General features: G+C 30.7%; 2 protein-coding genes across 2 annotated transcripts; both read left to right on the top strand.

Moving 5' to 3' along the window:
• Positions 1-649: 649 nt before the first annotated feature.
• Positions 650-3,570, top strand: LOC137807392 (uncharacterized). Its single transcript, XM_068608018.1, has 4 exons — positions 650-874; positions 971-1,090; positions 2,066-2,272; positions 3,280-3,570. The coding sequence occupies exons 1-4, from the start codon at positions 697-699 to the stop codon at positions 3,318-3,320; spliced, it is 546 nt and encodes a 181-aa protein (XP_068464119.1). The 5' UTR covers positions 650-696; the 3' UTR covers positions 3,321-3,570.
• A 9,696-nt stretch (positions 3,571-13,266) lies between these two features.
• LOC137805603 (uncharacterized) lies at positions 13,267-20,554 on the top strand. The gene is made up of 3 exons (XM_068605542.1): positions 13,267-13,506; positions 19,828-20,394; positions 20,501-20,554. Exons 1-3 carry the CDS (start codon positions 13,267-13,269, stop codon positions 20,552-20,554), a joined length of 861 nt encoding a protein of 286 aa, XP_068461643.1.
• Positions 20,555-27,729: the final 7,175 nt, after the last annotated feature.

Here is a 27,729-nt window from a genome sequence, read left to right as displayed (position 1 = left end):
TAAAAAATATTTTTGATATATAGAATTCAGAAACAGAGACATAGACTTAATTTTTTATTTCATTATGGATAAATCTATCCTTTTATGAAGGTGTAGGCAGAAACTGAAGGTGGAGGAAGATATTGCCTTTATGGTTTTGTGACCATAAATATTCAAGGGCAAGTTCTTTCAATACCCAATATTTTTAACTTGCACCCAACAAAATTTTTTATTTCAAAAATGTCTTTTATTTCAGAAATAAAAATTTAAAATTGAAAATAATACATTCTGGAAAAGTATATTTATAATTCAAAATTTAAAATCTTATTCTGGATAAAAAAAAATTCGTAATACATAAAATTCGTTCAAAAACAAATCTGAAAACATTCTGAAAAAGAAAATCCGCAATGCATAACCCTATTTATTCAAGGGTATCTTCGTCTTTTCATACTAAAATTGAGTGCAGTAATATGGTGCAGGAAGTAATTGCCATATTCCAGAGATCCAAAGGGAAGTTGTTGGCCCAATAAGATCGAGGGTGTCCTGCATGGACAAAAGCGACAAACAAACATGACACGTGACACTAGCGGTTCCTTGGTATCGGACACGTGTCTCATTGTCAAAGTTTGCAAACCGCCAGACAACTTAGTTCTACAGTTCCTTCAACGCCAAAGTTGCATTTTCATAGAGAACGAAGAAGAAGCTGAAGAAAAGAAAATGGACAAGAGAGCGCGCCTGAGAGTCCAAAAGAAGAAACCCACTAAACGCAGAGGAATGAAAGTGTTTATTAAAAAGGTTTTTGATTATCTTAAGTCTGATACCTTCATGTATGCCCCTCTCCTCTCACCTCTACCCTCTCATGCTTTCAACGCCTTACCTGCTTCCCCTGCTAAAGGTTTCACATTTACCCTTCATTTTTCATATTTTCTTGCTTTCAACTACCATTGTTTTGTTTCGTGGGGTGGATGTTTATGATGTCTGAACGTTTCAGAGTTGGAATTTCAAAAGCCTGTAAAAGAGAAGCAGTGTTTTGGGAAACAAGTCGGGGAGTATCTAAAATCCGATGATTATATGTATGATCCGCTGCTTCATCTTCCCCATTCATCTAAAGGTACGCTTGTACTATCCTAAATACTTCTTTGCCGTTTTCAACTTTAATTGTTACCTATTGTAGAGAATATGTGTTAGCTTCTTTGCGATTGTAGCATCTAAAATTGTAAAGTTTTCGTATCAAATTTTATGATGAGCCGTTACAGATTGATATTTGAATTGAAGAGCGGGTTGCTAACCTAAGGTCAATGTTTAAGGAATAAAGTGGAACATCTTTGTTTTAAGGAGTGAGGGATTATGAAAAACAACTCATACATCGATGTTTACGCAATAACTACTTATTCGTTAAGACCTTAAATAAACTCTTTTATGATTTTTATCCGAACAACCCTCCAAATGGCACTTGATGCGTGAAACGGTGAAAGTAGTGATTTGCTAGTTTATTCAGTATCATATTTATTGAGAAATCCCACGTTACAAGTCTAAATTCTTGGAGTACAGCTTATTTGTTTGCTTATCACAAAATCTGATGCCTTGTCTCACTTGTTAGCAAGATGTCCTACTATGTCATAGAGGTGTATGCATTGTGGTCCTTTCGGTAATACTTTAGATGTCATCTTTACTTGAGACAATTCATATATGAGCAGTGACATGCAGCCAAACGTGATTTTACTGGTTAAAAAATTACATCTTTTCGAATGAGTTGTCTCAATTTGATTGTTTTTTGAGTAATTATAAGTTGACAACCCACATTCTTTATACAACCACATTAATACTATTACTTTAATATTTTTTCATATGATTTAATTTCAAATTTATCCTTTATTATATATATTTATTTCTAAACACATCACTTGATACAACTCTAAAGGTTGTCAAATTATCATTTTTCTTGTTTTTTCACTTGTTTTCAGTTCTTCTTGTCCTTTTTTTTTCAAAAAAAAATGTTAGTTTTTAACCATCTTCCTTTCCTGATTTGATTTTTACAAACATATTATAACATGCGCGGATTTTCTGTTGATCTGCCAAATTGCAGAACCTTTGCACGACTATGGAATGAAAAGGATGGATGATTCAAGTAGAAGGTTGACAATGAAAGTTAATCAACAAACGGATCATCTAGGAAATACAAACCAAAGTTCCGAAAGTCCTGTTGCTCAAACAGACCTCTCTGATCAGCATAAACATACAGAAACTGTGAAGCATACTGTGTACCAAATTTGCCGCTCAAGTGCTGCTCCAAGTAAAAGTTTTTGCTTCATAAAAAGCATTACATTACTACTTAGCTCCATTAATTCATTTATTGTGTTAGTTTATGTTGTCAATTGTTGCCAGAAATGAGACTCAATTTATTGGAGGGTATTATAGGACTTAAAGTAGATTTATTGGCCTTTTGATGGAGGATGAGGAAATTTACCGTTGTCATCACTTTTGTCCAATTCTCAAGTTAACTAGTCGACCACTTTACACTTTTAAGTGTTGAAATCAAGTTAACTTGCTTTCAAACTCATTTATAAGTAAACTCAAGCAGACTAATTCAAGGAAATTTACACAAACTTCTCAAGTCAAGATGTTTGCAAGTTTGTCAAATGTAATTTCTGTCCCAATTGATCTAAAATGACTGTTTTATGGGAGAATATCTTCTCCGGAAAATATAACTTGGCATAGTCAAATGTTACAATCTCACCGTTGATATTTTAAAATAGAATTATATTGTATCGATAAAAAGGTATTGAATGGCTAGAATCTATCAACATAAAGTCTTTGCAGAGAAATGAGAGGGCCCATTCCCTGTTTTATTCTGCCCTGCACTCTTTCCAAAGGCAACAGTGAACATATTTACTAAGGCTCTAATCAATTGGCCAAAAATCCCTTACCATTATTCATTTTCTGCAGATCAATTGGTAATCAGTTGTAGTAGTTTTGTTTCCATCAAATCAAACCTAGTGCCAACAACTTCTTGTTCCTTTTTGCGTGTCTTAATTATGATTCTGTGATAGATATTTACCAATTTACCTTATGTTTGAATACTGTATCTGTTTTTTAAATGTTGTTTTTATATATAATAAACTCTTGTGAATTTACATGTAAATGAAACCTTCATGATTTTGCTTATAATCTTGAGTTTGACAACCTAGATTCTATTGCCTATTATGGTTTGCCAAGCTGACTTAGCATAAGGAATTCTAGTGCATCTTTAATTAAGAATGGTTTTGAACAGTTATAACTCTGCTTATATTTATGGTGCAGGGATTGTTACGCTCAACTCCCAACTGAGAGCTCATAGTTGATTGGAACTTTGGATATACCTGTAAACATAGAAGATAATAACCCACAGAAGTCTTTTAGGTGTACACATTATATGTTTATGTGGAATTTTATTAGACCTATTATTGTCTTCGTTTTTCAATAGAATACGCTAATGTCGATTTTTACATGCAGTTTTTGAGTTTTTTCAATGGTAGTTTGAACTTCCTTATCATGTTGTTGGTGGGTTTGTCCATCCTCAACATTGTCAATGAGAACTGCCTTTTGTTTAAACTGATCTTTGGAAAACACGAATTGAATGATCAGCCGGCTAAAATACATTGAACGGGGCATGGGAACGCACCTTTATTACTTGAGGGGTTTTGAATTGTTTTTTTATTTTATTTTGAATTGATATTTTTGACAATTTAATGCAAAAGGGACTCATTTGCTTTCATTTTTATATTCTGATTACGAAATTTTGTGAAAGAATTGAAGTCATTTTTATAATTGGAAACAGAAAAAAACCAACACGCACTAGTGGAGAACGTGGCCAATATCCAATTATTAGTCTTGTTTTTGTTGGTTATACATATATCTAGTGTCTAGATCAGTCATGAAAACTCATTAAGTAACGATTAGTGTTTCTGATAAAGATGGCATTGATTGAAATATCGAATGTCCCACAACCGTGATGTGTTTGAAGCTGCTAGTGCTCACTCTATTGAGAACGCTTACTGCCACTTACAAAATGAAGATAAGCACGTTGGTGTTTTATTGGTTTTAGAACTTTAGTAGTTGATACATGCATATGCACGTACATATACTTTCTTGACTTCGTCGTTCATTGTTTCTTTATCTTTGTACCACTTTTAGGAGGCAGACAGGGAAGTTGTCCGTAATGTTACTGTTTTCGTTCATTGCTGATTCTCTGTTGAGATATTTCTTCTTAACGTGCAAGTCATCTCCACTGTCACTTTCATTAACAGTTGCTAGTTATGACAAGCCATTTGCATAATTCATTGTCGTTAAAAGGCTAAATGCCTAATTGAAGTAAGCACTTCGAAGGCTTTCTCGTCAAATCTGGGTTTTGAAAAGTTATGTTGTACTTGGGACTAACCGTGCACTAGGTCTTCATGGCCTACTCAACTTAATAATCATCTGTTTATGTCCTCGTCCTTCAACTTTAGTTGTTAAAACGTAACATCTCAGTCCCATTTTTGACTTCGCTCGTACAGGATTGGAGCATGATGTATTTTACTCACCCCGTGTGGTAAATGTTATCTATTAGGGGGTCAGGGCTATTTCTAGGTAGGTTTTGGAGAAGAGACGTGCATGCACATTACGCATGCTCTATAGAATATTACACATATGTAGCTAGGGGTTTCTGTAGAATATTACACTTCACCCTATGGTTCATGCTTTGACTTCGTGAAGGAAGCAGCATACTGAGCATCACTGGTGGGTTACATTTGTGGATGAGTGAAGTACACATCACATTTTAATGTGTAATAATTCTTATTTTTTATGGCATATATGCATGTTATCAACATTATCACTAGCCTGCAAATCCCAAAGTAAAGATGCATACAACTGGGTGTTTTGTAGAAGTTATGAGACGATCAATTTAACATTAGCATGCGCGAGAATTTTACTAGAGAATGGACCTGAACGAAATGTCACTTTCGTTTTGTGCCATTAAGTGACTTTATAAGTACAACCCCCGAGGATCTCGTAGTGGTAACTCTGCCATATCTGGTCTGCCACTGTCAAAATGACAAGGTTATTGTCCTTAAAGCTATATATCATGCTCCTCTTTGACAACAGCACCCCTTTTGATTGTAATAATGCATGGTTTTTACATCTTCTAGCTGCTTGCTGGCTGGTGCGGTAAGAATTTTAATTTCAAGCTACCCAGTAGTTTTGTTTTGCTTACCCTGCACTAGTAAATTTTCTTACCATCATGTTAATTCTGGCATGGCATTTATATCACACAGAAACAATATTTTACAAGCCAGCTTTCTGACAGTGAAAGGCAAAGAAGTTGAAATTTAGCTAAGGTAATTCTGAAATGGATGGAGAGGGGTTTGGGCTTGGGATGATTGCTGGAACTTGAAGGCAGAAAATCCGGAGGGCACATGCATTCAATGAAAAGACTAGTCTATTGAACTCCTCATGATTATATGCTGTAGCCTTATCACGAAAGAGAAGTTGTGGTAGAAAAAGCCTCCTGACACCTATAAAGGCCCCCTTCAAAGCTATGCACGTGTATGCCTTTAAATACGCATATCCCCACACCTTAAAATCGCAGTGCCATTGCCATCTGTCGCAAACGCCCGAAAATATTTCTCACAATTGTTGCATCCTTTGTATGTAAACTATATAAATATATATACACAGTACAACAGATGCATCCGAGTTTGATGAATTTTTGTTCCAAAAATACTTTGAACATAGTCACAATGATTGAGAATTTGTATGAATACTTAATGGCATTGGAGTCAAATGACAGACGTGTACGAGAGGTCCATGAAACTATGTATGTACAATTTAACGTGAGTATTATTATTTTGAACAATAATAGTGCAGTGCCAATCTTTATCTGGGCTAGGCTGGTGTCTTCGCTAGTTTCAGATGCTCCCAAGGTTAGAAAAAGACGCGTAAGAATTTTTCTTGATAAGATTGGTCACCATCCGATTCCATGCTCTGGGATATAATGAATGAATTGACACCCCGTTTGTTGAATAATGCACTCAGCTCAACTTTTTCCTTCAGTAAAAACATGTCCTTGTCTTATAACACTTGCAATGAGCTTTTATAGAACCATGCCAATAAACTTCTATTTGCCTTCTTCATGATTGATGTTACTATATTCTTCTATAATTTTCTTCATGCTGTATCAAAATATTACGCAAAAAGGTAAATATATATAACTTTAACATTGTCTTCATGTAAATGTGTTATATAGGTTGATGAGTATCTTTGCTTTGAATGAGTTTGCAGATAAAACCAACCAGCGCAGCATGATTTGTGTACCTATTTTGGTGATTACACGAATCCCTCACGATGTGCACGAGGCGACGCACGAGCCCAGCTGTGAAAAGGACTGCATATTATGGCTTCATTATTGTCCTCCTTTCGAACAAACACATACACTTCTCATAGATTCTTTTTATTTAAATTTTCATAGAATTGAATAAAAAAAGTATTTGGAATTTTAATTTGAAAGAATTTATATTAAAAGGTTAATTAATGTATTTTCTAACAGCGGTATTTTTAAAATTATGATATGACAACATTTTTTTAATATAAAATATTTTTTTAATAAAATATGTAAAAATTATGGATTTCATATACCTTGTTTTAGTATCTCCAAATGTTAAAAATATTCCTTTTATATCCCGGTTTGATTTACATAAATAAAGGGATAAAAATGGAAAATGGACCCAAATTTTTAATCAAGTAGAAACAAATTCATATGGGAATGTGTACGGATATTGCATTTACTACACGTACTTTTTTGACCTAGATATCTACATGTATTTGAAACATTAATTTTAAATGAAAATTAGTGTTATTCTTTTTATAGTTACAACTTACTAAAATATACTGATAACGAAAACTTACAAATGATATTTTAAAAATATAATCTTTTCATAACAAAACTGAGAAGCTCCTTTATATTTCATTCTTATAAACTGTTGCATTGTTGCAAGATCATAAAGAGGCACCCCCTCCCCCAAAAAAATCCTAGTTAATTGTATAATGGTATTATTAAGATACAGAAAAACACTTGTATTTTACAAAAGTGACAGTTCACATCAATATAAAATTGTTACTCTACGAATATGAATTCGCAGACATTTATTTATTTTAAATATAAATATAAATATACTTACTATAATATTCCACATAAACTTGCATAACATATTTGATGGAGAATAAGAGATTTTATGTTGTTGTTAAAATATTTAAATAAGTTATAAATGTTAATTAGTATCATTGTTACCAATTTATGTTCTTGTTAAAATATTTAAAAGAACAAATTTTTGATTTGTTGAAAGAGGGACGAAGACAGAGTATATGGTGCGAGTAGAACATCAATATTTTGAGAATATCACAATCTTACTCAGAAAAAATGAATAAAGATGTATCACGTCCAACATTATAATTGGTAAAATTCATAGTTTGATATTTAAGAAATAACGACTTCCTACGACGACCTATATCATACACAATCAAATTAAAATATTGGTGTTGTGATAATATGACATTTCAAGTTCTTTGAATCATTTGTTCTCATGTTATTGGTGTTTGTTTCACTTATTACTTTCAACTATTAACATATGTTGACCCAATTTACATTGTGTACAGCATTTTACCGAACTTACAAAGTTTAATTTCATCTAATCCGAAATCAATAACTTATTTCTTGACCCTCACATGCACCATAAACAATTAGAAAGTCAAATAACTATTCGAATTCATAACGAAATGGATTAACCAGATTAAAATAATTCAAATAAATATTTTTATTGTTGATCAAAGAAATATCTCATATAAACAATGATAAATAATTCTTTACATATATGTATTTTGTCTTTCAGTTCAATTAATTTTTTTCAATAGTAACATGTATTTTAGTAGCACTACTTTAAATTTTAAGATAACATTCAATTAACTTCATTAGTTAATTAAATGAACTAAATATTCAACAATTTTTTACCCTAATTCGTTCAATTCCCATATGAACAAATAATTAATTACATTATGTTAATTTATAAAAATTAAAAACATAAAAAACAGATAAAGAATAAAAAAAAAATAAGAATCACACTAGCAAGCACGACTTAAGAAAATGAAAAATGGGTTACCAAACATAATTTAAAAAAAAATAAAAAAATGTGCTACCAAACATGACTTTAACATAATTTAGAAAAAAAATTACATAATTAAAAAAACAAAAAATATTATACACGTGTTTGGTAGCACTACTTCATAAAAAAAAAAATTGCAAATCGTGTATGCATTCACAACTTTGTATGAGACAAAAAAAAATTATGATCTAAACTGAAATTGTATTTTAAAATATGATTTCTTTATTTTAAAACAGTTTTGCAAACAGATTTACTTAATCAGGTAATTTAAAAAAAAAATATTTATTTATGTAATTTTCTGTCGAAATTGCATCTGTTATGTAAAAAAACCCTTAAATGAAAATATAAAAGGAGTTATTATAATAAAATTACGTTAGAACACTTCAACAATAATAGTTCAAAGAGATGAATCTCTATTTTGGTGTATATCATTTACAAAGGAAGATTCATTTGAATTAACTGTTGAGGGTGGTCCGTATTTGATATATGTGATGTGAGATGATTCCTCAAGTTTTGAGTAAAAAAAATGGTATGCTGAGAAGAGGAGAAAGTATAAAATTTGTAAATATTGTTTTCTAAATTACCAATTTATTCCATGTAAATTATCATTTCTTTTTCTTCCGTATCATAGTTTAAAAAATAATTATATCTATTGAGCACTTCTTTATTTTTTTATAATTATTATTATCATTTTTTTTCATTTTCTCAACTAATATTTTTTTTAATAAAAAATATATTTAATGACACTTTTAATATTATATTTTTTTTATCAAAAAAATTATAATAAATAAATATGAACAATTTCGGTGATGATTCAATATTTATACAAAACACAAACACGTTAAACTTCCATAAAAAAAACCAACAATTATACTGAACCAGTCAAACTCCTAAAAAAAAACTCTAAAACAAGTAGTAATAAAACACCACTTTCACGCCAAACAAACATGATAATCGAGACTAAAATATCATTAATACCTTGACCCCCAACACTTAACCACCTTAAATGCTTGTCATACTGGAAAAAAACACATAATAACAACTCAAACGCCCAAACACTACACCCAGCTCAAGAAATAACACCCCACCATCTTAAAATAGAAACTAACATACTAAATCGACTATAAACATACCAAAGGATCAAGACACAAATTTGAATAAGAAAAGCAAGCAAATAGAATTTTAGAGGATACCCAAGACCAAACCTTCATTGGGCCAAAAAGAAAATTTCTAAATGATCCACAACTCCATCTTTGAAAATGATTTTATTCCTATGACACCAGATCTCACTTACCACCGCAATCCAAACGTTCATCAAAACTAAGTTGACAGATTCACTTGCATTACACATATTGAACTGTAAGAAGTGTGAATAAGAGTCATGAGGATCAACCGACAACATCCCTAACCACGCATAACAGAGGTTCCACACTAACCAGGCGATTCTACAGCAAAAAAACAAATGATTTAATGTTTCTTCTTTTACGCCACAGAAGCAGCAAATGACCGTCTAACCAAATTGTCCTTAGTAGCAATCTTGTTTTCCAACATCCTCCATGTGGTAACGTGAGCCAAGGGCAAAACCTTAATCCTCCAAAAAACCTTAAACATCCACGAACGATCCCCTTTAGTCTCTAGAAACTCGTCGTCTTTCCAAACCCACCTATTAATATTGTCCAAAACAGGACAGAAGTCGTGCACCACCTCAAGAAGCTGACTAACATGATTTTTCTCCCAATAAAAAAGACTTCTTCTTCAAACCAAATTTCACATCTAAACATTGTTAACACAAGCCCCTCAAAGGTCCAACATTACATCTTTGCTAACATTAAGAGATAAAATCCTCTGAAATTTACTCTTTAAAACATTGTTACCCACCCACTTGTCCTCCCAAAATTTAATAGTCTTTCCATTACCAACTTCTCACTTAAAGTAATCTTCGAAATTCCTACTTCTGCCCTCCAGCTTCCATATCGCCTCAAGTCTCTCCACCAAAGGGAGTCTTTGTTGTTTATCATGTGCTCTTTAAAACTTCTCAAACCTTCGTATTTAGACTTTAATATCTCCTTCCACTGATGACGTAAACCAAGCCCACAAGGAGGTGACCAAGGATGTTCAAATACACAAAGAAAGGTCATATCAAAGAAGATACCTCATCAGAGGGAGAAGTGGACAAGGACCAGAGCACCTCAACTGGTTCCTGCTAGTCTTCTTGATGAGTGGGAAATATTGTAAATAATTTGGGCTCACTTGAGGGGTCCAAATAGTATAATAGCATAAAGTAGGTTTAAATAGCATAATTAGGAGGTGAAGACATAAGAATGGGCCCATGAGAAGTCCATTAGGGTAGGAAGGAAACCCTAGCTTCTATAATTATGCATAAGGTGCGGTTTTGACTAAAGTCTACCCTAAAAACCGCACGCCATTTTCTTTTACCCTTTAAACTTGCTCTCCAGGACTCCTAAATCTATAAATAGGGAGGCCTATCTCATGTATTCACAAGTTAAATGAAGAGTAAAGTTACTATACACAAATTGTGTTAGAGTGTGTGGGCATTGTCTCCCTAAACCTATGTCTTGTGAGAAATTGAGAGCTCTCAAGTGGCGGCGACATTCACACTTATTTTGGAGCAAATCACCAATCCAAGTGACGTGTTTCACCTTCTCAATTTCATCTCCTAAGTTTCCTTTCACTCATCTTTTTTTCATTTCATTTCCATTCCAATTTCAATTCCAAAATATGTCTTGCTCTTGTTTTTGCTCCTTGAATTCAATTCGGCCATTTATGTTTGCTTAACTTTCCTTGGTTTAATTCCGCACCTATTTTGGCATTCATCTTCACCTTTAATTGTGTTTTTCCTTTAGGTCTTATGGAAATGAACCGTCACATCTACTTAACACTTGTTAAGTTAATGTCCAGTTGGAATTTTCCTTAGGCTTTTCACTCTTAATTGCTTATCAATCTCAATCTTAAATCTAAAGTGTCACCTAAATGAATTAATCTAAAATTAACTCACATCAATTGACCATCCTTGTTTGAACCCAACCGCCAAATCCATTTACCCAACAAAGCCAAATTGAATAACTTAATATTAATGATGTCAAGCCCACCAACTTCACGCGACTCACAAATTTTTTCCTAAGAAGCGATGTTTCTTCCTTCAGACCCCCAATCCTATAAAAAGTTTCTCTGTAATTTCACAATCTTTTTCTATACAAGTGAAGACAACTTAAACATAGAAAGGTAGAACAACGAGATAGACTAAAGAGCTGACTTGATTAGACAAATCCTCTCAACCACTTTTAATATTATACTAAAAATCAAGCTATAAACTTTTATTAATTTATTCAAATAAATTACATCTACCAATAAAAAATGTACTTAATTTGATTATTTTTCAATAAACCAAACTAACTAACTGTTTTTCATTCACTTTCTTATCAAATCACTACAAATCAATTCTCAATTCAAATTTCTTATCAAATCAATTCCAAATTCAAGGAATAAATTTTACTTCAATTATTCTAAACGAAATAAATTATAAATTATTTTTGTAAGATGTCATCAAAAGTTTATTTTAACAAGATGAAAATACCCTAAAAGCAATTTTTTAAGCCATCTTAAATACCTACACAAGGATTTATCTCGTAAAATAAATCTAAACAAGGTAAATAAACTCCTCGAACGGATTCATGTATGGACCAATATATTTTGCAAAGGAATCTCAAATAATTAATTAAACTTTTTGCTCTTAATTTATGACGTGTAATATATAGGAAAGTTTCACGTTTAAACTATAGAGTATGTAGTGTATGCTTTGTTTGGATTACAGAGTGGAAATGAGGGAGTGAATTTGAGATGATTTGAAGGGAGACTGTAAAGAAAGTTAGGGTGTTTGCATTAAGGTAAATAAAGTAGAAAGTGTAGGAAAGGTTTATAAAAATTTGTGAGTGATGTGATGAAAATATAATTTTACACATTTGCCTTTGTATTTGAAAATTGATAAAAAAAAAATATTTTGATTGATTATTTGTGAATTATAATTGTTTTTTAATTAAAATATTATTTTTGGAAATTGAAACATTATATACTGTGTTCGAGCTAACTTCGAAAAAATATAAATTATATAAAATTTTCGGACTATCTTTATGATTGTCATAAACTTTATTTAGAACAAAGTTGTAATTGTGGATTATTATTTTTTCAATTATAGTTGTATGCAATTAAAATATTATTTCCGGTACTGAAACAAATTATTTTTTATAATGTGTTGGAGCTATAATAGGATAAATTTTTTTATGAAGTAAATATTAATGCAGTATTGGAGTAGTCACCCGGATGATTACGAAGTGAACTTTTTAAGCCTAACTCAGTCCCATAAAACCGGCTCATGGAGTGAGGTTTGCACCCACTTATATACAATGAATTGTTTCAATCTCTAGTCGATGTAGGATCTCAAACACACCCCTCATTCCGATAGTGACAGCTCGCGTGGGATAACATATGATGGATGGTCCGATAACGGTCTGATAGCGGGTGGCCTGATAAGCCCATCAAATACCCGCTAGGATAGGCTCAAAATGGTTCTGATACCATATTACGAAATGGACTTTAAGCTTAACTCAATACCATAAAACCGGCTCATGGAATGAGATTTGCACCCACTTATATACAATAAATTTTCTCAATCTCTGATCGATGTGCGATCTCCAAGCGGGATCCTAATAGTGCGGTAATGACGTGTAGTCGCAAATTGCACAAAGACAGAATCATGGAAGCTGAAAATTAAATTCTCGTCATATCTTGAAAAGACATGATCACGTATTGGATTTGGATACAAGCTCTAGTCATTGGGAGATGCCAGTGGAGTGAGTATCCACCACAAGCTACTGTTCGAAACTGACATACCTCTAACATTTTCTACCAATATGTGACTGAATTCAATTATTTGTGTGTGAGAAACCATTCCACACCCTTAATTTATTTCCCTATATAACCATCCTCCTCTACCCAATCCCCTTCAAAGATAGCCCCATCTTTGGCTATAACATAACCTCTCACATTTTTCTATTCTAATTTCTCTCTCCTTCTGTGTAGCTTCTTTCTAGCCAAAATGAGCACAAGAAGATGGTCAAGATATGTGAGGGGAAGGAAGAGAAGGGCCAAACTGTGTTTGCCCAATAATGCTGTCAAAGTTAAACCTTCCTTGAAAAAGAGGCTTAGGGAGCTTCAGGGAGCAGTTCCAGGGAGTGAGGGAATGGACATGCAAACTTTTTTCCAAAACATTCAACAATACATACTTCAACTTGAAGCTAAAGTCACAGTCCTAAGATGCTTGTCCAATTTGTATGGAGTATAGAGAAGGAGACAGCAACAACACTCCTATCGTAGACTCCTAAGAACTCAAGCTATTAAAAAACACTTCATCTGGCTGCTCTACTCAAAGGGTGATAAGGTAAGGTTAACACCATTACCTGGGCTCTTCTTTCCTTTGGGTGTGGAGGGAGTAATAAGCTTGTATTTTATTTAAATTTTATAATAAAATAGGACTACCCTTTTATTGCTTCTTGTGCCATTTTATTTAAGAGGAAATGTTAAATAATTTTATACTATCATTATATTATTATGTATGGTAAGTTTATTACTTTTACATTTACTACTATTATACTACTAGTTTGTAATTGGTCAATAGCCTTCCCACATATGACTGGTAAAAAAAAAAGTGTTCTTAAACATATATAGTAAAGAAAATGTGTATTCTTTTTTTCAAATTTAATAAGTTTAAAAGTACAGTGTACTTAAATTGTTGAAGTATATTTAAGAATGTTTTCTCAAGTGTAGTTTTCTTCATTTTTGAATTGGGGTGAACATTGAATTTAATGCAAAAAAACAACACGAAATAAAATGTTTTAAGAAAAAACATGCATGGACACTTCATGGTTATGGATATTTGTAGATATGATCTGATAAAAAGAAAATGTGAGAAAAGGAAAAGAGATTGGTAATTATTATTTACAGTGATTTGAAGTGGAACTATGAAACAAAAGAAAGACTGTATGAGACTTAAATGAAAATCCTTTGGCGTGACTTGGACCATAACCATCAAGGCCAGATCCATCCACATATCATTTTCAATTTTTGTATTCTTCAAAAAATACATCCCAAGTCCTAACCAACTAACCAGGTGCCAACTCATTCATACAATGATTCTTCACTGCTACATTCACACACACAAAGTTAGAACATCTAATTTATATATTATGATGTGAAGTTAGCACAGCGAAATTTTTTAATTTTGTTCAAATTCTAAAACAAATACGGCTTTTAATATAATGCAAATTATGATAGCATGAAACTAAAGATGGCGATAATACAGAGATTCACGCACTTAAGGTCACAAATTGAAGAGCGTGTCACTTTAATGGGCCACTACCATCACCTACTCCTAGAGTACATAGCTAATTATAATTGCTGGATATAGTAGAATTTCTTCTTCTATTTTACTAAATTTCTCATGCATTAATATATATTTTTGAACTTAGATAAATTTCCTAAATAAAATAAAAAGGTATTATTTTTTACTGCTAATAATAAAATAATTGCTTTCTTATATAAAGTAAATTAGAAATATAAGATTAAAAAAGTATTAAAATTGTAAGACACATCCCATATTTTGTTGATACAATTTGGTAATATTTAAAATTAAATATAAATTGCGATTTATAATATTAAAATAATTTTATAGTTAAGAATGATATGTTAAATTTGATATAACGTGTTAAGATTTAAAATTTAAATTAATCCAAGTTAACTGATTGTATTTGAAAGGAATGAAAAAATAATATTAAATCAGATAATTAATGTATGTATGAGATTGATCAAAACATAATTTGAAAATGATCTTATTTAATTTAATATATGAATGAGTTATTCCTGTCCAACAAAATTCGTTTAATTAGGACCACAATTTTAATACAAATACTAAGCACCCTATAGAGACATCTTTTTAGCCTATTTTTTTGTGTCTTAAATTGGAAGATATGGTTATCTTATCCTAAAATGTTTACTATAAAAAAGGAATAAATGTTGATCCCAACATTCATTGCATGTAGAAAGACATGCCCGCCCTCGGTTTGTGCTGCCATGTGTTGATTTTGTGTATATAGAACTCAACAGATAGATGCTTTGTTTATCCCAAATATAGTTAATTAATAAATAATTATACTAAATGGGATCTTTGCTTGACCATGTCTTGTAGGGTGCCTTTAGATAAAGTGTCTCAGAAGGGACCAAACCCTTGATTCAAGGCCATAATCATGGATTGAACAATTTATTAAAGACGTGAATATAATAATGCTGTCAATCAAATGAAACACAATTTAAGTCGAGTTCTGTCTGTAAAGTTGGCACATTAATAAACAAAAACTCACCTCTTTGACCATGTTGCTATGTCCTTCATGAAATCGTGATGCAATTCATCTTTGTCTTCTCCATTGGTGGTTTAATTAGACCAAATAGCACTTTTTCGGGATTTTTTTACTATGAATCTTTTTTTATTTAACTCATGGTACGCAGCATGTTATATCATATAAAAAAATAATATAAAATAAAAAAAAATGTGGAGGATTAAACTAAATTCATATAAAAAAAAACTCTCAATAACAACCTAAACAACTAACTACATTAGAAGTTTAAATAAAAAATAGAAAATAAAAAGAAGAAGTCAAACAAAATAAACTTCTCTAATACATAGTTTCCCAAAAGATAATAAAATATAAAAATTGAATCCTAAAATTTCAATTAAATAGAGCCTCATTTGCATTTTAGTTGTAGTAATAAAATCTTTTGCATGCCATTATTAATTTTTTTTCTTAGGTTAATTTTTTTTCTTAGGTTGACTTGTTTTGGGTACCATCTTATTGATTTTTCACTCCAACTTTAGGAGGATATCTCAATCTTGTGGATGTTTGAACTAATTCATTATCTTCACTTAATGACTATTTTTTTCCATCTTTTTAACCTAGAACTTAGAGACCAAATTGGCTTCTTATAATAAAATATCGGTTAGAATTGTATTTTCTAGCAAGATGATTAGACACGACTCTTGAATCTCTTCTCCATTACTTGAAAACATTTTTGCAAGACTAAATTTTGAGAAACGGATTTAGAAGTAACTCATTTAATAAGAATTAATTTAGGACTTGTTGCACTAGTCGCAAATTTAAGTTGAAAAAATCCTTCTAAAGACTGGAATTTTCAGGAAGTAAAAAATTCTTTTTTTATAGATGGAAATCTTCCAAAGAGACCATATCAACAAAAATATCACAATGAGGTCCTGAATCAACCCTTGAGATCCACTTTCCACCTAATCAACAACAACTTCAACAATGGTATCAAGATCAATAACAACTCTCTCAACTTCCACCACCCATACATTACGAAGAGGTACATCATATATTTGTTCCTCTAAATTTATTATAAATCTTAAAATAGAGACAAAAAAAAATGTCTATCAATTTTTTGTTTCAATTGTCACCACATTAGAGAGAGAATTATTGGAAAACAAATTCGGCTAATAAACTTATATATCTAAAAGAGATCATTTTGTAACACAATATGTGCTAATGGATTAATGCATTACAAGGTGAAATTCTTTTTCTACCTTCGGTCTCTCAATCATATTATTGGTTAATGAAGTTTTAAGGTCCCCTATAAATTTTATAATACGTGCTAAGATGTCGAGGAGGTGTCGGCTACTCAACAGTCTGATAGTACATTTGTTCCTTATACTCGAATGGAATGTAGAGTCTAACCTTTGAGGACTTTTGAAAGAAAAAATTATTTCTTTGTCTTAACTTAGATATGATACTCCAAATGCAATGTTGAGCGGTTGAGATGTGACTATCTGTCATCTCAACCTCTGGAAATATAAAGTTTCAACTAAAGTGATAAATGTGTGTAGTAAATACTGAATCGTTTTTTTTACCAATTTTATTGAATAGTAAAAAAATAAAAAATATTAAAAAAGACAAATGAAAGATATTACAATCAAAATTATTAATAAATTGAATTTGAATTAATAATATAAATATTAAAAATAAAAATTCTTTATAAAATCCAATAAATTCCCCTCGTTATATATAAAAGCTATTATTAAAATAATGTTTCGAAAATTTATTATGAAAGTTAACAAACACATGTAATATGGTGCTAAGTATAACGAGCTCGTTAAATTACTTAGATTCATACAACAAACTATTGATTTAACTTAATATCAATTCATTAAAAAAAATATTAAACAAAAATAATTTTAGAAAAAAAATAAAAATAAAAATTATTATATTATATAAATTAAATACTATTTAAAAATTAAAAATTTATTAATATTTAAAGTATACATATTGTTTAGACCTATAATTTTTATTATTAATCAAATGTATAACTAATTTTTAAATTAGTATTTAATTAACTATAATAATAAAAATTTATAATTAATTTTTAGAATAGTATTTAATTAACTAGTTTTGGCTAACAATTAATTATTTAATCTAAAATATTTATATTATTTTAAATAAAACTTTCAAAGTTATTTATATTTTATGCTAAATAATATGTTTATTTAATTTTTAACATATTACAATTTTTTCAAATTTACTTTTTCTCCTCATTTTTATTTATTTTTAACTATTATTTTTTTAATTCAATTATTTTTATCATTTCTTCTTTAATTTATTTATTTATTTTAATTTTAATAATTTTATTATTATATTTTTTTTTATTTAAAAATTAATAAAAAGAATGATACAGAGTACCGAATTCACGAAGAAACTCCACCATACAAATACGATTACTTTTGATTTTAGATAGAAAATTCCATAATTTCTAAACTATTTAAATACACTGAATTTAAAATAACTATATTTTAATTTTTTAATATTTTAAATATTTGGGGTAAATAAATTAATTTTATTTTTTAAAATTTTAATTATTTAAATAATATATTTTAGTTATTACAAAAATGTAAAATAATTATTTGAATATCAAATAATTATTAATAATTACAGTTTGTTAAATTAATTAATATTGATGAACTCTGTTTTCATTGACGACGGTCGAACTTGTTTTTAGTTGATCATAAGTTGGATTATTTTAAATTTTTTTGATCGATGTTAGTTGATTTTTTTTTTCCAATTTAGTTTAAAAAAATCTTAGTTAATGATGATAAATTCTTCTTGCTAGCGCTTCAATGATGGTAAATTCTTCTTGCTAGTGCTTCAATGATGGTAAATTCTTCTTGCAGCTTCTTCCTCCTACATTTTTATATTAATTCTGAAAAATTAGCTTTAATTTTTTTAAATAATTTAAAATAAAATATAATTTTACTTTTTTAAAATAATCTCACGTTGTTCCAATGTTTTCCTTTGAGTGTATATCTTCTTTGCACCATGATGAAATGGATTGTGGTTGAAACCTGAAGCAAGAATTTTCGGAATCAAAATTTTCTTCTACATTTTGTTTTTCTTTTTACTAGGAGATAATCACCACTAATAAATATATCACAAAATCTATCTCAACTACCAATATTCACATCAGTAACTCTAAGCAACAACCATCACATAAAAATGAAGAAAAAAATATTATACTATTTATCATATTTAAAAAAATAAGTGATTTGTACTAATAAGTGAGTTGTGGAAGCATAGAAACAATGTAATCTTTAATGGGGGAGTTGTCGATAATTTAGAAGTGGTTGCCTTGGTTCAAGTCAAGACTTGGTCTTGGATTACGTCCAAGTCTCTATTTGGTTTGTTTTTCTTTTCTGAGTGGTGTCTCAAACTTTTGGTTTGTATAACGATGATTTCTTGATATATCTTTTAACTCAGGTATTTTTGAGTTAAATCATGAGTGTTTTGTAATCCTAGGTGTTCGGCGGTGCAAGTGTTAAGATTAAATGTCTTAGGTCTTTTATTTTGTACAAGAGTTGGATCACCCCTAAGTGGTTCACATTTATTTATTTTTATTACCGATAAAAAGAATTATATTTAAAAAAATATTATTGAAATTAAAAAAATACAGAGATAATAAGGGAATATAAGGAGGTGAAGGAGAATTTGGTGGTGTTCAATTGCTTCAAGTTAATTTCATTTCCCAGCACCTGCTTTTTTTAAATTGAATGAACATAGAACGTAATGCACTTCGCGAAATTGTTCAATAGGTAATTCAACTACTCTATTTGTGGCAGCTCCAACTTCCAATTTTATCACCTCTTTCTCCACTTCACGTTAGTCACTTCCAAATTGAATCAACTCCGAAATGAATTTGAATTGGCTTTGGAAGATGAAATCCGCTTGCGCACATATGATAATAAAATAATAAATAAATATGAAAGTGAGATGATTTAATCGTGAACTCAACTATAATCTTTTTATTAGACTTATTCTCAAATCTGTCTATACAAAACTCTCATAGCTAACTCAGAGAAAAACATCTGGGACAAACAATCATACAACTTAAATGAATACGTCATGAGATCATTCTCATATAAATCAACGGATCTATGCTCAAATCAGAAAAATCTGTAAAAAATAACTTGGATGTAATCCATGACCAAACTTTTAATTAAACCAAAACAAGTAGATCCTTTTTCGACTGGGAGAAGTCTTTGGTTGAACAGCTGTTTCAAAGTTTGCAAGAGGTGAAGTTGGTTTTTGGGGAGGCGGACAGTTGGGTCTGGAAGATTGGGAAGAGTCAAACTTTCTCAGTCAACTCTGCCTATGTTCAGGTAAGGCGGGTTAGAGGAGGGGAGTATTCTCCTGTGTATAGTAAGTTGTGGAGGTGCAAAGCCTTGCCATCTGCTTTGTTCACTGCTTGGAGGGTGTTGGAGAATAGGTTTGCCTCTAGGGTTAACTTGGTAAGGCGCGAAGTGGCGGTAGAAAATCTCTTGTGTTGTTTGTGTGGGGAGGAGGAGGAGTCATCTTGTCACTTGTTCTTTGTTTGCAGGTTTGCTTGGCGTGTCTGGTGTCTGTGCTTTAAGTGGCTTGGTGTGTCGTCTGTAATTCACAAGGATCCTAAGTCAAATTTTTCACAATTCAGGATGAGTCAGGCTTCTGTTTCGGTTAACGAAGTTTGGAGTACAATTTGGGTTGGCATTGTGAGCGAAATCTGGAAACATAGGAACTCGGTCATCTTCAATAGAGGTGTGGCAGATGTGTCTGAAGTGTTCGCTTCGGTGCAAGTAAAGGTATGGTCTTGGATTTATGCAAAGTCTCGTTCTGCTTATTTCCCTTATTCTAGTTGGGTTTTAAATCCTTTGGCTTGTATGAGGTTAATTCATTAACATTGGTTAGTGTTGGTATGGTTATCCCTTTGCTAATTTGGTAGGCGTTCTAATAGGAGACTGATGTCAAGTATTTCTGTATAAGGGTTGGACCACCCCTGAAGTGGTCCCTATTTATTTATTTATTTTATTGCTGATAAAAAAAAAATATATCACTATATCTACTCCTCCCCTCTTTATTCAATCTGCTTCAATTTCACGTTACCTTTCACGCTTGTAGCACCGTATAGCTTTAATTAAAAAAGTACTCCTCAAGTGAACAAATTGCATCACCAACACTCTTTCAATGCAATAAAGGAGAAACTAAACTAACAATTTTAGAACAAAGCACCAAAACAGAGTCACCAAACAAAAAAATTTGCTAATTACACCATCACAATTAATGCTTTGTGAAAACTATCAGAAAATGTTAGAATTAAGATTTCATATATCAAACGATGAATCTCTAATCACACATTAGGATTAACATATCATTTTTAATAAATTCTATGGAACAATTAAAGCATAGAAAATGAAAGAGATAAAAAAAATCATTATCAAGATTTATTTAAAAATTGAGGAAGATTGTATTAGAAATTAAAATTAAATTTTTTTCCTAAGAACTTAAATAAAATTCTCAAAGAATTAAATTTCCATTAAAAATGATAGTAAAACTTATTACAAAAGTCAAAAAAATGTATTTATGATATGAACATAAGACTATCAGCCTCACCCGAATAATTAGGTTCATCCAACAAGTTTACTAATAAGTCTAAAGTTTATTAATTAAAAACCATGAAGACAAATACAAAAAGGTGAAAGGTAGGTTCAATAGAAATGTACACAATTCATTCTACATTAAGTTGTTTCCTTAATTCTTGATCATTTACTTATCGTAATCATAAATGCTCCAAAGATGAATATGATGTTATATTATTTTTAATAACTTTTATGACTTATTATATTATAAGTCATATATGTTGATATTATATTTACTTGTAACTTTTTGTCTTAATTATTAATCTATATATAGTATTATGGAAAGAAATACTACTTAAAAAAATTATTTTCAGAAAAGGATAATTTTGTAAATTTAATTATGGATTAATTCATTTTAGGTATTGTTAAGGCTTCAACCTTAATTAGTAAATATTTCTGCAATGAGTTACATCTTGGTTGATGATAATGAGTTTATATTTGTATATATTTTAAAGGGATTTACAATTTTAAGAAAATCCACCATTTTTAATCAATAAGAATTTATTTATAGAGATTGAATTAGTGTATCAAATTTTAAAGAATTAGTCACTAAAGTTATTAAAGATTAAATTAGAATTTAAATTCAAAGTAGTTAATTTTTTTTATCATTAATCTTGAAGATTGATTTAATATCTAATTAAAATAATCTATTCTATTGACATTAGAACATAATTTGAAGGCTAACAATACTCCATCTTAAAAATATTTTCTAAATGATATATAAAATGAGTAATTTTTTTTATCTAAATCAATTTGGCCTTAGTGATCTAGATATGACATGAGTAGTTGTGGAACAAATGGGAGGCACCAATTTGGCCTTAGGATCTAGATATGAAATGTTTTTTAGAATTTCCTTTTATGTACCTTGCTTTAAAAGTGGAATATGGAAAATATAGTGCCAAGGGTACCATATGAAGAGTCATGAACCAAATTGTATAATTGAAAGATATGCAACAGATTCAATGATTTCATAAGAAGCTCTAGGATTGTAGATTCCATGCATGTTGAGTTCTTTATGTCTAATGTTCTATTATCCTATTAGCTAGATAAGGTTGATGTTCCTTTGACCAATATCATTTCTCTGCCACTACTTGGCCGAATATGTTCTTGTTGAAACTTATGTTTGTGGTTTTAAAAGAAACTCAAACCCTATAAGCAAACTCCTTTTTTAAAACTCCATCTACCCAAACCATTTCATTCCCCCACCCTAGAATAAATGTAGTATTTCAAAAATGTAAAATTGTGCAGTATAAAGTTAGTGGTGTTGTATAAAGATTGGATCATGCTAAGTAGTTCATATTTATTAATTTGTTTTGTTGATAAAAAAAAGTTAGAATAAGAAGATAATTTGGAGGTTAAATTGGTCTTGGTTGATAAATGTATTTTTTCTTCTATTTTTTGTTTAAATTTTTGTAGAATCTTCATAGACATATCGAAAGAAAGATTAAAAATAACTCTTATGATTCTATAACAACGCTCTCACAACTAAAAATATAAAGAGTTAAATGAATACCACAAAATACTCTTAATAGTATTTAATAAATAAACATTCAATCAACATTCCCCTTAGTGTGTTTTCAAACTCCTAAAACTTTTCTCTTGACAAAACTTAGTTTCATCTTTTCAAATTTTTCTGATTCTAAAATACAATAATTGTATCTTGCATAAATATACTGTAAAGTTCTTTTTTTAGGAGTTTAGCTTTGGAGATGAGGAATTTGAATGATATCATAAGAGTGACAAACTAAGGGGCTAAATTTGAATGATACAACATTTTCACATTTCTTATTTTTAGGAGCTATATTTCTGTTGCAAAATACTTGTTGATATTTTAATAGAACTATGATAAAATGTGCATAATTCTTTAAGTTTTCTTCTCTTTGAATTTGGCACTTTAGCATAGTTAGCAGAATAAATTTTTAATTTTTTTATAATCTTTCTCATTGATCTATAGGGTGTACGTATTATCTCAATCTTTATTTTTCTTAAATACTATTACTTAAATTTATACTGTTCTAGTTCGAATTCATTTGAATTTTGATATACTATATAAAATTATTAAATAGATATGCAATGAGATTTTTTTTTTAATATTGAGCGATTAATTTATGCATATAGAAGATGTCTAAGGCTGTGTTTGTTTCAAAGTTCTGAAAAGCAAAGAAACACTATTTGAAGTGAAATGAAGATGAATCCACATAATAAAGAAAAAAAACACTCAAATTGAAAAAAAATTTGCTTGCAAAACTTTCTTTGCATATAAAGTTGTATATTTAACTTTAATTTACTCTTTTACCCTTTTTATTTTAAACTTAAATTATTTTAATTTTTATTTAAAATATAATTAAAATTAAATATAAAAAATATAATCAAAATTATAAAAAAAATAATTATTATAAAAACATAATTAATCATATTATATATAATTAATTATAAATATAAATAATAATAATAAAAATAAATATATTTTTTAATAATTAAAAAATAAATTTATATAATAATTATATTAATTAAAAAAAGGAAAGATAAAAATAATGAAAAATAATTTTTTATCAAATATTTATAATTATAAATATTTAAATAATAATTTAATTAAAAATAATTATAATTTATAAATAAATATATCAAATTAATTTTTAACCATTTTTAAATATAAGGATAAATATGTAAACTTACATTTTTAGCAATTAAAAAATATAATTTCAGTCACATCTATCACATCATTCACAAACTTTTATAAATTTTCCCCACACTTTCTACTCTATTTACCTTAATCCAAACACCCTAACTTTCTTTACACTTTCCCTACAAATCATTTCAAATCTACTCTCTCTTTTCTACTCCCTAATCCAAACAAAACATAAGTTAAAAGAATCTGAATGGGAGAAATTTGTTGGCCCAGTCTTTAATTTGATTTGTGCAATGCGAATAAGTAGGTGGTGCAGCACTCACTCACTTGCAAGTTGCAGTTGGAAAATGGATAACCGAAAATCACGGACCCTCGCTGGACCACTTAGACTATAGCACGCTCTCTTTACTCTCCCATAAATTTAGCTCATCATATTTTTCTTAGATTCTTAACCAAAAAGCACACATTTCACTACTTTTTTTTCAATAGGACAATGTTAATAGATTTCATATATTTCAACTAACAAAAAAATAGAAATTTGAGAATTATATTACCTAATCTAGTCAGTTTTTAAATTATGATAAGTTGCTCAAACAAAAATTAAATGATAATACCTATGCGTAAAACCTTTTATAAATAAAAAATAATTATTTTTTATCAGTAAAAGTTAAGCATTACAAAAGGTTTATAATAACTTAGGGTACCTACTTAACCAACTGATTTTAGATATTTTTAACAAAAAAACAAGTTATACTCACAACTGTGCACATGATGAGCAACGCACATGTGTCCCCAGATACTCATTTTTTTTAATACGGAAAATCACATGCGAAAGTTACACGCCTAAAATTAGCTAATAAAGTATGAGTTTAATTTAATTTCAAAGTTTGCCGTAGAAAAATTGTATTGACAGTCAATAAAAAATTATTGTTATTAATACTTTTACAATATTTTTTTAAACTATTTTAGAAGATAACCAAATAATAGATGTGCTTATTAATACTATTAGTTAATTTTTTTTATTTTTCATTAAATAAAGTTCAATTTGTAAAGGTTGAACTAGTCTGTTAATTATTCTTTAGGTGTGTATAGGTGTGTGTGACCTACTTTGTAGTCATGTACGTAGAATTAATTTTCAACGGTTTCATGTAAAGGCTTATAAAAGTCGTACGGTTCTAACTAAATAAAGACAAAGTATTCTCTATTTACAAAAAGTATATGCACAAGGTGTGTTTTGGGTTTTCTTAACAATTGGTACCAAAGCTCCGTAAGGGGTTTGGTATGGTGTGAACGCGAGTGAAAGGAGTGTGGAATTCGGGAGACCGTGTGAGTGCATAAATAGAAGAAAGAAGGATGTATGGGTCAGAGAAATTTGTTCAACCGACCATTCTGAAATTTGATGGTCATTATGAGTATTTCTTACGCAGCAAGGAGATGTGGTAGATTATTGAAGATGGAATACCTCTGTTAGGTATCCCTCCACTAAGGCTCAATAAAAGTTGTAACTAAGGCTACGTTGAAAGATTTGAAGGTAAAATTACCTATTTGAAGCCATTGATAGAGAGATCTTAGAAACCATTTTGGGTACGAGTACGTCCAAGATGATTTGGCAATCCATGCAACAAAAATACCAAGGTTCAACTAGGGTCAAGCAAGCTCAACTCCAAGCCTTGAGATGTGAGTTTTAATTACTCACCATGAAAGATCAAAAACCATTGATCAGCAGTATTGTCAACCAAATGAAGTCGAATGGAGAGGTGATGGACTCAAGTAATGTGGTTAGTAAATTACTTAGATCACTCACCCCAAAGCTCAACTATGTTGTCGATTCAATAGAGGAATTCAATGATTTCAGTAAGCTAAGCCTTGATGAACTCCATGGAAGCTTACAGGTTCACGAGCAGCGAATGCATGACTCTCGATTTGATGAACAATTACTGAAAATTACTCATGATAACAAATCAGAAACAGGTAGTGGACACAGTCAAGGAGGTGGTGGTTGTGGTCGTGGAAGAGGTCGGGGAAGACAATCACTGAATAAAGCACTTGTAGAATGTTTTCGATGTCACAAACTAGGACACTTCCAATACGAGTGCCCACGAGTGAAACCCAAGTGCATTATGCAATGTATGAAGACTCATTAGGGGTAGAGGATGAAGTACTATTGGTAGCATATGAAGCAACAAATCAATTTGTGCAACAAAAGTATTGGTTTCTTGATTCTAGCTGTAGTAATCATATGACTAGAAACAAACAGTGGTTTACCAAGATACATGAATAGGGTGTGTTCGCTAGGGCATCAATCAAAGTGTTCTTCGACAAAATATGCTTCAATCTTGCTATACCAAACTCATGGAGCTTTTTAAGCCCATAAAAAGCTTTCTTGAGCCGACATTCTTGATTTTCTCTGCCTTTTTTTGATAAATCCTTCAGGTTGTTGGACAAACACTTCTTCTTGAAGTTCAACATATAAGAAAGCACTCTCTATGTCAAGCTGGAAGACTTTCCATTTTCCTTGAGCTACCTTGGGCAACTCCAAGAGAAAGGTTTGCATGCGTTGATTCAAAATGATATCTGCAAAATTTTCCATTCGGATCCTGGATTACTTCTTCACACCAGCATGAAAGGAAATACGATGTTTTATCTAACATCTTTAATGAATCCTCGCAAGTCACAATGCCTTCATGTAAATGAAGTTTTGAAACAAGAAGCACAACTTTGGCATAAAAGGTTTGCTTATCTGAACTTTAAAGGAATTTGCACACTTGCCAACAAGCATTTAGTATTTGGTCTACCTCCTCTAAAGTCTCCCAAAGAAATATGTACCTCGTGTATCACTGGAAAACAACATAGGGACACTATACCAAGACAAAGTTCTTGCAGAGCCTTGAGGAAAACTCCAACTAGTTTCATTGATGACTACTCTCATAAGACATGAGTTTACTTTATGCATGCAAATTATGAAACATTTAGTGCATTCAAAAGTTTCAAAGCTCGTGTGGAAAAAGAAGTCAACGCTTCCATTATCTGTCTAAGAACAGATAGAAGTGGTGAATTTACCTGCGAGGAGTTTGCAAATTACTGCAATCATCAAAGGATTTCAAGACAAAAGACCACAACTTACACTCCACAACAAAACAGAGTTGCAGAGATAAAGAATCGCACTATCCTGAATGCAATCCAAGCAGTCTTACATGAGAAATGTGTTCCAAAATTATACTGGCCTAATGTTGTCTGATGGTGTTTTCACGTCCAGAATTGAAGCCCATCATCTGCAATAGATCACCAAACTCCAGAAGAACTTTTTAGTGGAGTCAAACCACATGTGGGCTACTTTCGAATATTCAGTTGCATTGATCACATTCATAAGCAGGGATGTAGTGTTTGAGGAAGACAAAAGTTGAAACTGGCATGACAATATAAAGGAGTGCATGGATGATACTCGAGAAGGTGAAACCACAGTTGTAGAAGATACACCAATAGACTCTGCACCACATGAGCTTCCAGTCAGCCATAACACCAGTTCAGAGCCATTGATCAATCCTCATTCATACTTAGAATCTCATCATCCTCCAGTTGAAGGGAGGGCAATAAGACATAGGCGACCACCTGCATGAATGACCGACTATGAAACTAACCTTTTGATAGCAGAAAAGGAAGAGAGTTTACTAGCCATGATGATGTGCAAATATGAATATCCTCCCTCATTTGAAGAAACCCATACAAATCCAAAATGGAGATATGCAATGTACGCTGAAATCAACACAATAGAAAGGAACCACACCTGGGAACTTGTGGACCTTTCAAAAGGAATTACGCCTATCGGCATGAATTGGATAATTAAGACTAAACTCAATGAAAGTGGTCAGATC

The sequence above is a fragment of the Phaseolus vulgaris genome, chromosome 3 (assembly GCF_000499845.2).
Source record: "Phaseolus vulgaris cultivar G19833 chromosome 3, P. vulgaris v2.0, whole genome shotgun sequence".
Lineage (NCBI taxonomy): Eukaryota > Viridiplantae > Streptophyta > Magnoliopsida > Fabales > Fabaceae > Phaseolus > Phaseolus vulgaris.
The sequence above is the reverse complement of the archived record's forward strand: the minus strand, read 5'-3'. Positions and strand labels throughout refer to the sequence as shown.

Bases quoted from the DNA above. Each gene is read 5' to 3' on its own strand.
- LOC137807392 (XM_068608018.1), top strand. From the start codon at position 697: ATGGACAAGAGAGCGCGCCTGAGAGTCCAAAAGAAGAAACCCACTAAA. The intron at 875-970 runs GTTTCACATTTA...TGAACGTTTCAG, and splicing joins ACCTGCTTCCCCTGCTAAAG to AGTTGGAATTTCAAAAGCCT. The intron at 2,273-3,279 runs GTAAAAGTTTTT...TTTATGGTGCAG, and splicing joins CCGCTCAAGTGCTGCTCCAA to GGATTGTTACGCTCAACTCC.
- LOC137805603 (XM_068605542.1), top strand. From the start codon at position 13,267: ATGAGCACAAGAAGATGGTCAAGATATGTGAGGGGAAGGAAGAGAAGG. The intron at 13,507-19,827 runs GTATAGAGAAGG...TTGGTTGAACAG, and splicing joins GCTTGTCCAATTTGTATGGA to CTGTTTCAAAGTTTGCAAGA. The intron at 20,395-20,500 runs GTATGGTCTTGG...AACATTGGTTAG, and splicing joins TCGCTTCGGTGCAAGTAAAG to TGTTGGTATGGTTATCCCTT.